The following is a 10,865-nucleotide window of genomic DNA, read 5'->3' as shown; positions in this document are numbered from 1 at the left end:
CGGTGGTCCAGATCTGTGCATTCTGACACACAATAGTTAGTAAAAACAAAATAACCTAAGTCTATATATATATATATATATATATATATATATATATATATATATATATATATATATATATATATATATATATATATATATATATATATATATTAAAAACTTGTAAAAGCTAATCAAAGTAGCTTTTAATTAGAAGATTTTTGTTTAAAATAAAAGATAAAAATTCCAACCGCCAACTAAGTTTTTCTTTATAGAGTTTTTTATTTTTTCGAAAAAACTCTTTACTGACACCCCCTTAACATACTCTGACTATTTCAATGATTTCAGTTAAATTAACACGTTTTTTTCTGTATTATGATTATCCGTAAGTCGTAACCCTTTAAAACAAATATTGTTTAAAGGTTTTTAGGGCAAACTGACAATTTTACTTAATTTATTTACAGATATGTCGTTTTAAATTGTCTAATATATTTATCTCATTGGAACACATGGCTCTCCTCCAAACGCACCGTCCACGCTATTTAAAATCTTAACATACAAATCCGGCATCTCTCCCCCATATCCCCATGCACCATCTACACATGTTTCGAGCACAAATCCTCGGATTATTTTCTTTTCTACTAATTAATATCTATTTTATTGCATCTCAAAAGTCTATAATCTGTATGTACATAAAATGTGATACCAAATGTTTAAACCACAAATTACGAGAAATCCAGTGATGCATAAACCCATACAGTAACAAGGAATCTGAAATTAAGTACAAAAAAAATAGTACCACAATTCTTCTCCTGAGTCTTGAATTAGTTTATTGTCATCTAATTGCTCCAAGCATATTCGCACCATCCAGCTTTGCGCCTTCCAGATGCTGCAAATATATATATTAGTTAAAATCATCAAAACATATTCACAAATGCATATGGATGACTGTTGTATTCTGTTAAACTGTTTTTATTTTATTTTATTTTACGAAATGACTTAAGTGGGACCTTTTTTAAAGTACAGTGAGTAGATATATAAAGAAAAAATATCAGCTACTTATGAAGAAAAGAACAAAGCAAAATATGTTGCTATTTATGACATTGACATATTGATGTTACTTACTGTGCCTCGAAGATTCACTTGTCGCAGATAAGCACGTTGAAGGTTTGCCCCCTTTAAATTCGCATTTGTCAATTTTGCACCCTAACATAACATAGGAGAACACAAACAAAGAAATACTTAATCCAGCTTTTTTCTTTTCTTTCAAATTTTACCCTTCATACAGTCCCTGTAATCTTGTCATGTCTCACTTTTTTTCATGTAAATCGACGGATTTGCCCTCATCTTTCATCCCCTTCATCTTTAAAGTTTAGAGTTTTTTTTCACCATAAACATGAAGGGGTTGGAAGATGACGAAGACGAGGGCAAATTCGTCATTTTACATGAACTTACCAGTCCCAACGTTAAGTTAATCGACCCAGGGACCAAAAAGGAGAGAAAGAAAGATTTCAGGGACATAAAATGTAAATTACCCAATGTTCAATATCTATTTATCTATACCTTTAGATTGGCTCCTTCCAGATTTGCTCCTTCCAAATTTGCATTTGTAAGATCAGCAGTTTGAAGATGGGCAGAGCGTAGGTCTGCACCGCAGAAGCTACAATCTACTAAGCAAGCATCTGCAAAAAAAAATTAAAATAATTTATATTTCAAATCAATAAAAGAATTAACTAATAAATAAATAAAAGAGAGATTTTTGCCTTGTAGATTTGCACTCTGAAGATTAGCTCCAGCCAACAAAGCGCCACGGAGATTAGCCCCTGTGAACTCACATCTTCCCTAGGCAAGACAAAATCAGTTGAGTTGACTAGCAATGGAAGAGGGTTTGACTATTGGGTTGATAAAAGATGGCCATATAAAAAAAGGGAATGAAGATTGTTTACATATATAATTTTGTACATAAAAGAAAAAAGAAATAATAGGTTTGCTGAATCTTACTCGCGCAATGTTGCATTGTGAAAAATGGTATTTTCAGCATCGACATCCTGGAATCAAAAATAGAAAGAATAGTTAGTTGTACATCAATTAATAAATAAAAGACAGTTTGGCCATGTTTTGAAAGTAATTATTTATTGTTGAATAATCAGAATCACATAACCTGCTGTAATAAAATGGGCTGCAGGAAATAATTTTTGGACATGTTTCTTTTAATAACCAGATAATTAGTTGTTTGAGTGTTTGGAAAATTTTGATAATCTAAGAAATAATAGAGCAATGGCAAAAAAGGACATTCTTTTTTACTTAATGAGCTGCATGAGTTAATTTAATCTGGACACCTATATATACATGGTTGTTTTTTTTTTCTGACTTCATCTGAATAGAATGACTTAATGTGTTAAGCCAAAAAACTGTCTTAATGTATTAAGACACCAACCCTTCAACCTATTTTCCCTTCTCATTTTTTCCACCAAACTTTTTTTACGTTAAAATTGATGAAACTGTTTGTTAGAATGCAAGGTAACATGATCAATTAGTCTCATTCAGACGCTGTATTCAGCCTAAAAAAGAAACAGCCATTTATGTATACACCACTCTATACAGAAAGACATCATTACCATCAGCCAATTCATCTATACATGACTTAACGGGGAAGAAAAACCCTAAGTCACATATAAATTACCCGAAATTTTGCACAATGAAGATTAGCACGAGAGAAGAAAACATTTTTTAGGCAAGCATAGCTGAAGTCCACAAACGACAAGTCCTGCAGAGGTTGTATTGGAAGAGTTAGATCAAAAGAGCCAAAGTATGTGTTTTTAGTACCATAATGTGGTATAATCATGTGATTCACACAAAAAAGTTGTATTTGATCATACCAGTTTGGAAAGATCGAGGCCAGAGAGATTTACTCCTCTTAACCTAACTTTGTCAGATTGTACACATTTGATGATATCAGTACGTGTTAATTCAGTATCCATTTCTTCATCCTCCTTTCTCTTATTCAATACCTCAGTTATCCCATCTACTAATCCCTGATTCATGGTATATAATATAACAACCAGTCAAATTTGCAACAGGGAAGTTGAAAATAATAGAACCATAAGATCATTTCAAAGAGTAAAGAAGGAATAACTTACAAGAAGCTGATAGTATTCTGCCTCCCGCAAAAGCTCTGAACACTCTAAATCTGACAAATTGGAAACTACACCATCTCTTAACCAATTTAAAACATGCCGAAAGTGTTTCCCATCTCTATCAACAAATACATACCCCTGCAGAACTTAAAGTAGTCAAAGGATGTCCATTGACAATTCTGTAGCAGATGAAAGTCTGCTTGTTTGCAGTTTAAAAGACTTGAGAAATTTAAGGACCTACTGGCATGCAAACATGACAGATTAAACAAGAGAAATACCCCCACAAAGCCTGGTGCCCATGGCACTAACAAAAAAGCAGAGAAGAAAATAAGATATGATCCAATATTGCTCATCAAACTTTAACCACAAATGTAGAACATTACCATGGCAAATATACTTGTTATCAAAAAACTGAAAAAAAAAATAAGTGTTGTCTATCTGTGTACATGCTTACCTTCTCAGAGTCCTTACAAACAGTGTGGCGACCACTGAACATTGCAGCAAGCATTGAATGAGGCTCACGCTGAGTTAGAGTATCAACAGTTGTGCAGAATTTCTTTCCCCCTGTCATGCCAATAACATTAAATCAACAACTGAAATGATCACATCCAGCTTAACTACATAACCGACAAGACGATCTCTACAGGAATCTACAATTTTCACACGCTCCCTATGTTATAGAGTATAGTATGCTTGGATCCCCACTCCCATGGTCCAGAATCGGACCAAATTCAGTTCGAATTACTAACCAATTCAGCTCCTAAACCTAAATTTCGGATTCTACACTCCAAAACATTACCGACACTTATTGACAAATACCATCCGCTTTCTCAATGACAAACATAAAAAAACTAATGATCAGATGGGAATAACCGACTAATTCAATAATCTCAACTGATTACAAAATTCATCGATCAATTCGGAGCGAAATTACAACGGATTACAAGTGATATGGTAAATTGCAGACCAAGGAAGATGAATTTACTACCTATATTGAGACGAACAATCGAAGACGAGTTGTCGGAGTACATCGTCATGGCCTTCGCTGAGATAATCGCAGTCCAGCCGATGGGGGTTAGAAAATTCGACAGGTACTTACTTCACACGTTTTACATACCAGCTAAAAGTGCTAAACCCACTGATGAAGTTATCAATAATTCTTGAAAAGGCCCCTCTAATTATTTTTTCTGCACATTGAAAAATAATCAGATTTAACAAACAGGTTTATAAAACGGGTATTCATAAAATCGACCAATTGTTAATTAGGGTTGTTTGGTAGTCTCTTAATTGAGAAATTAAGAGGCAAGCTCTTAAAAATTCAGAATTAGATTGTTTGATAACATCTTAATTTTTGCATCTTAAAAATTAAGAAGGCTCTTAATATTTCAGATGTGGGGCTGTGTCTGAAAATAAAAAAAGACGTGTTTTTCCTTCTTTACCCTACGCTTCTTCCCTTTCTATTTCTCATAGCTCCTTTTCCATCCCACACCCTCCGATAATCTGCAACCTCCACCGGCCCTTCGCCACCAGCTGGTCTCCTCCCATCTTCAATCAATTCCAACGCTGACCACCTCCGACCGACTCTTGCACCAGCCACTACCGACTGATTCGATTTTTTCTTTCTTCTTTTGCCCCAACTCAGCTTTGACCACCAACATCTCTAATCCACACATCTCTGATGTCGTTGCACAACCCAGTAGATAGTAGATCGTACGGTACCGTCGCCCCTATAATCGACCTCTCATGACACCAACAGGGTGATCTGCTCCAACCGGTAAGATTCTCTTGTTCTTGATGTTCCGATGTTTTTTCTTTCCCTGAAATCGATCAATTTATTCTTTATTTTTTTTCCCTAAATTCAATTTTCACTAGGCCACTATATTATTTGTGGATTTCCTAGTTAGCATACATATTCCTTGTGCTTGATTTTCTTTTTGCAAAATTTCAATAATCAACTACACATATAAACAAATTGTGAAATGTGAAGATTTGAAATATATTGTGTACAACTATTTCTAATGCGTGAAGATTTGAAATATGATGACCATCAAAGTTATTTTGATTTTTTTTAAAAATCATATGACCATCTAGATGCTGAAATTATGTGTATTTCTTGATGTTGGAATCTGATGTGGTGATGTTTGGAATGTTTGGAGTGTTTGAAATGCCGAAATGATATGTGTATTTCTTGATGTTGGAATGAATGATGCTTGTGTGGTTATTAAAAGAATTGAGTAGAGGTTATGGGTTCTGTTTTTTTGTTGTTTTGTAGGGACGTTTTCATTGAGCTTCTAGATGAATTTGCTGATGAAGTGAATTAGTTAAAGAGCTTAAAGTTTGAACATTCATTTGGTGAACCTCATATCATTGATTTGGAATAACTATTAAGGGTTTTTCTTTCAAGAATGTGTTTGTACTTGTCATGATATGTAAGAAATAGCAATCTATTTTTGTTGATCTAGTTATTATAGAGTCAAACTTTCACCTCTTCCTATTAGACCATTGTATTTTGAAAAATCTATTTAGTTAAAGCAATGTCTTCCAAAAGGGAAAATGACACTTACGCCCTATAAAGTTTCTAGGGTTGACCCTTTTAGTCATTTAAGTTTTTTTGTGGCTTTATGAGGGAACCAAGTTGTGGGCAACCTGTCTTTTTAGTCCCATTAACTTGTTTTAGCCGGTTTAAGGGACATATAGACAAAACTTGGGCCCACCCATCTCTCTCTCATCGCATCTCATCTCATATTTTTGTAAGCTGAACAACTTATTTGGTGAATACCATTGCTGTGAAATTACTTTCTCATTCTCTCAATCTGTAGTTGTTTTGCAGAAATCTACTTCCACTGTCGCTTTAATGTGATGGAAACAACGGCTTCACCCACGACTATGGAGGATTGTTGTGTCAAAGTAGCAGTACACATAAGGCCTCTAATCAGAGATGAAAAGCTTCAAGCGTGTAAGGATTGTGTCGCTGTCGTCCCTGGGAAACCTCAGGTTAAGGAATTGCCCACTCACTCATCTCTTAATCGTCTCTTCTTTCGCTGATTGTTGATTCCCTAATTTGGTTTAAGTTTTTGGTGGCGCTGATTGGTCTAAGAGATAAATAAATCTGAGTTATGAGAGATCCAGTAGATCTCAAATGTGAAGTACTGCAATTACTATCACTTCTACCACTACGATTACGCATCAAATTTCTCTTTATTTTAACTTATTTGGGGGAAATCTGAAGAGCCATCCAAGATGCATGTTTATGAATGTGATAGTATTGTTCGTGATCTGAGAACTAACCTAACTTTTAGTTGTGATGGTGCTTTCTGGAAGTGTTTTTTTATCATTAATTGGGAAATTGCGTGCGCAATTAAGATTTATTGCAGATTAACAATCTCTGGCATGATGAACTTTTAGGTGAGGAGGCAGACGGCAGGGAGATTGATTGGAGCTGATCCTTTGAAAGCGGGGTTGTGCCGACTGAAAAAGATCTCGACTGAGCCCAGGGCCCACCGAAGGACTTGGTTTAGACGATCCGAGAGATTGATTGGAGTTGATCCTTTGAAAACGGGTCGTTTTGGCATACAGTATGTCAACCTCCATCCACGGAAACAACAGTGATAATGGGTGGGTGTGGGTTGTGTTGGCAGCCCAAGAGAACACGATGGTGGGTGCTGGAGTCGATTATAATTTAGTGGGAGGGAGGGAAAAGTTGACTTTCACAAAGTCCAAGTAATCCATCGAAAAGTTGACTTTCACAATGTGTCAAAGAAGTAACCGGGTGACTCCTTCATTTTGGCCAAAAGGATGTAATCGACCCGACAAACACAACTTCATTCCCTTATAAGGCCACAAAAATTGTTTAGGGACTAAAAAGATCAACCCTAGAAACTTTATAGGGCGTGTGTGTCATTTTCCCCTTCTAAAACAAAGCAACTTTAATTGCTAATTGGATTAGATTTGTCAAATATTTATGTTTGATTTTGATTTTTGTTTAATTTGGATTTTGTATGGTGTTTATATATATATATATATATATATATATATATATATATATATATATATATATATATATATATATATATATATATATATATATATATATATATATATATATATCCAAGAAGTTGGTCCAGTTATATTATAAGCAAAATCACTTTTTTAGAAAAAATAATACAAAAGGGTAAAATGGTCATTTTTATAATTCAGATAACAATTCAGAGGTTCCAACCAAACAACATGATACAAATTCAGATCTTAAAAATTCAAACCGTCTTAGAAATTCAGACCTCTTGAAAATTCAGATCTTAAAGGAAATAACCAATATTTTTGTACTTTATAAAAAATGATCAAAGCACTTAGAAAAAAAAATACGGCAATTTTCAATCAAGTAACATTATTAAAATTAGGTTAATATTATATCCTATATTTTGTTTTTTCCAAATTAAACCTTAAATTTAATTTTTCTAAAAAATAACTTGTGTTTTTTTAATTTATTATGATTAACTCTATCATGTTTATCGGTAATCTTTTGGTTTTAATTTTTTTTCCAAAAAGTCTGTCGGCCTTTTTTATTAAAAATCTTGTCTTTTTTTCATTTTATTAAAGAATTATCAAATATAAAGTTTTTTTGGAAAAATAAAAATCTCACTTTTTCCGAAAAAATAAATATGTTTTTTTTTTCCAAAAAAAGAAATCATCCAGAAAAATACCCAATAAACTAGTAGAAAAGAATACGAAAAAACAAGAAAATACAAAGTAGTTTTAAACCTTAAAGTTTAATGAAGTTTAAAAAAATAAAAGAAAAACCGAAAGGTCCTTTTACTATATTAACCCTTGACAAATAGTAATAGGGAAAATGACTCTTGAGGGTAATTAACTTTTGCGTTTGTACTCATTTGGTCCCTTTTTAATTTTTTTTTTTTGTATTCAATATACCATCGAACTTGTTGTTGGTGTTTACCATAGCCCTTTTGATCGGCTTTTGACCTGTGATAGCCGGTCAAAGGGTTATGGTGAACACAAACAACAAGTTCGATGGTATATTGAGTACAAAAAAAAAGGAAAGGGACCAAATGAGAACAAACGCAACAATTGGTTACCCTCCTGATTCATTTTCCCTTTACTCATTTACAACAAATCTCACATCATCTCCTACTAATATTAATGACTTTATGAGCTTTATTCTTGTTTCTCTTCAAAACATAACCTACGAAAGGACATTATTTATACATGTACAACTTTGTAATGTACTTGAATATTTATTAGGGGAATCTTAACTAAGAAGGTGCATTTCATGACTACATTTATATTTCCAATCAAATGATTTATCGTATCATGGATTCTAGACAAGTCTACAAACGAGTGGAATCACAAGTGCTATGATTTTTTAGTTTACTTAGCTTTAAGATCGAACTCATGGGATAAGATACAACATCAATATGTATAATATTATGGTGATGTGTCTACAAAAGCAGCATGACATTGTACATATTGATGTTGTATCTTATCCCATGAGTTCGATCTTAAAGCTAAGTTAACTAAAAAGTCACAGCACTTGTGATTCCACTCGTTTGTAGACTTGTCTAGAATCCATGATACGATAAATCATTTGATTGCAAATGTAAATGTAGTCATGAAATGCGCCTGCTTAGTCAAGATTCCCCTAATAAATATTCAAGTGCATTACAAAGTTGTACATGCATGAATAATGTCCTTTCGTGAGTTATGTTTTGAAGAGAAGCAAGAATGAATCTCATAAAGTCATTAATATCAGTAGGAGATGATGTGAGATTTGTTGTAAATGAGTAAAGGGAAAATGAATCAGGAGGGTAACCAACTGTTGCGTTTGTTCTCATTTGGTCCCTTTCCTTTTTTTTTGTACTCAATATACCATCGAATTTGTTGTTTGTGTTCACCATAACCCTTTGACCGGCTATCACAGGTCAAAAGCCGGTCAAAAGGGCTATGGTAAACACCAACAACAAGTTCGATGGTATATTGAATACAAAAAAAGGGACCAAATGAGTACAAACGCAAAAGTTAATTACCCTCAAGAGTCATTTTTCCATAGTAATACATAGCAATAAAATAGTTGGATGGGTACATAATAATAATAATAAAACTATTCAGAAGTATCGGTATGGATTTTGTTATATTTACATGACAATTGCTCATATGGAGGCATTCTGGGGACAAAGTGGATAGTTGTATAAGGCTCAACTATTTTTTATTATATATTTTTATTTAAAAATAAAAACTTATAATAACAGGTCTTTTTCTGATTCGTCGTAGACCTTTGATAATATTTTAATTTCTTAGGACCGGCATTTGCTCGGTATCGGTGGCATACCGCCCCTAGAGGATGGCATGCCGAGGAGGCCATGCACAAACGGAACGTTTGTGCCGATAAGAAATAGATGAGAGAACAATGTTTTAAAAACCGGTTTGAACAGGCCAGTCGAACCGGTTGGACCGGAAACCGGAGAAGGGAGCGGTTCAACTATCACCGATTTTATGTCTATTTCTGAACTGGATCAAACCGGTCAGTTTTTACAAAAATTCGGTTAAACCGGTTAAATTGAATAAAACCATATGGAATTGAAACCTTCTGCATAATATACTTTGGTATTTTTTCACATTAATTAAGATTTTTTTGAATAAAAGCACATGATAAATGTTATGAAGTTTTTTGATGCGTTTATATTCATCTAAGATTTTATTTTTCTTTTTAATGCACGTGGGTTGATGTAAAACTTATGGTTATATGTTATTTTAATATATTTAGATTGATATACAACTTGTTTTCATATGTATTTTAATATTCGAACTTGTGAACATCAAATTCTTAATTTTTGTATGTATGTATGTATAGGAAAACATGAAAAAAAATATGATAATTATAGAAACCGGTTTACTCCAATGTTTTAAAAACCGGTTTGAACCAGCTGGTCGAACCGGTTGGACTGGAAACCGGGGAAGGGAGCGGTTCAACTATCACCGGTTTTATGTATATTTCTGAACCGGATCGAACCGGCTGATTTTTACAAGAATTCGGTTGAACCGGTTCAATTAAACTGGTTGAACCGATTAAATTGAATAAAATCATATGGAATTGAAACATTCTGCATAATATTATAATATACTTTGGTAGTTTTTCACATTAACTAAGATTTTTTCTGAATAAAAGCACATGATAAATGTTATGAAGCTTTTTGATGCGTTTATATTCATCTAAGACTTTATTTTTCTTTTTAATGCACGTGGGTTGATGTAAAACTTATAATTATATGTTATTTTAATGTATTTAGATTGATCTACAACTTGTTTTCATATGTATTTTAATATCCGAACTTGTGGACATCAAATTCTTAATTTTTATATGTATGTATGTATAGGAAAACACGAAAAAATATGAAAATTATAGAAACCGGTTTACTCAGCAATCGAACCGGTTAAACCAAAAACCGGTCATCATACCGGTTAAACTAAAAAACCGGTTTTTAAAACATTGGGAGAATGTATGTTTGTGTGGGCTGTTAAATTTGGATTTTTCCACTTTTATTTCTTCTGTCTCTATGTCATCACTTTCTCTCCTGTTTATATTATGGTAAAATTTATATGAATCTTATATAAAATTTAGGTGGAAACCAAAAGGCTAATATAGCATCATAGCATGGCATGCCATACACCATTTCTTCCGGCCTTATGACATAAACGATGTTAAAAATTAAAAATGACTTAGAAAATGAAATTGATAAA

General features: G+C 33.2%; 1 protein-coding gene across 3 annotated transcripts; it reads right to left on the bottom strand.

The window, feature by feature from the left end:
- Positions 1-605: 605 nt before the first annotated feature.
- Positions 606-4,262, bottom strand: LOC111914897 (FH protein interacting protein FIP2). Of its 3 annotated transcripts, XM_023910592.3 has the most exons (11): positions 4,105-4,262; positions 3,571-3,680; positions 3,358-3,420; positions 3,120-3,254; positions 2,859-3,014; positions 2,663-2,746; positions 1,981-2,027; positions 1,743-1,816; positions 1,543-1,661; positions 1,105-1,185; positions 606-868 (listed from the first exon to the last, which is right to left on the bottom strand). In XM_023910592.3, exons 1-11 carry the CDS (start codon positions 4,151-4,153, stop codon positions 815-817), a joined length of 972 nt encoding a protein of 323 aa, XP_023766360.1. In that variant the 5' UTR covers positions 4,154-4,262; the 3' UTR covers positions 606-814. The 3 variants fall into 3 exon arrangements, 2 of the variants coding, with proteins under 2 accessions (XP_023766360.1, XP_023766361.1); XM_023910593.3 differs by lacking the exon at positions 3,358-3,420; XR_002857975.2 differs by lacking the exon at positions 606-868 and having other exon boundaries at positions 1,743-1,821.
- Positions 4,263-10,865: the final 6,603 nt, after the last annotated feature.

The sequence above is a fragment of the Lactuca sativa genome, chromosome 1 (genome assembly GCF_002870075.4).
Source record: "Lactuca sativa cultivar Salinas chromosome 1, Lsat_Salinas_v11, whole genome shotgun sequence".
NCBI classification, from domain to species: Eukaryota; Viridiplantae; Streptophyta; class Magnoliopsida; order Asterales; family Asteraceae; genus Lactuca; species Lactuca sativa.
The sequence above is the reverse complement of the archived record's forward strand: the minus strand, read 5'-3'. Positions and strand labels throughout refer to the sequence as shown.

What these genes read in the sequence shown, in the direction of transcription:
- LOC111914897 (XM_023910592.3), bottom strand. Translation starts at nt 4,153, where the DNA reads ATGACGATGTACTCCGACAACTCGTCTTCGATTGTTCGTCTCAATATA. An exon ending in TCTGTCATGTTTGCATGCCA is followed by an intron (nt 3,255 to 3,357) that starts GTAGGTCCTTAA and finishes TAAGTTCTGCAG; the next exon opens with GGGTATGTATTTGTTGATAG. An exon ending in CAGAATACTATCAGCTTCTT is followed by an intron (nt 3,015 to 3,119) that starts GTAAGTTATTCC and finishes ACCATGAATCAG; the next exon opens with GGATTAGTAGATGGGATAAC.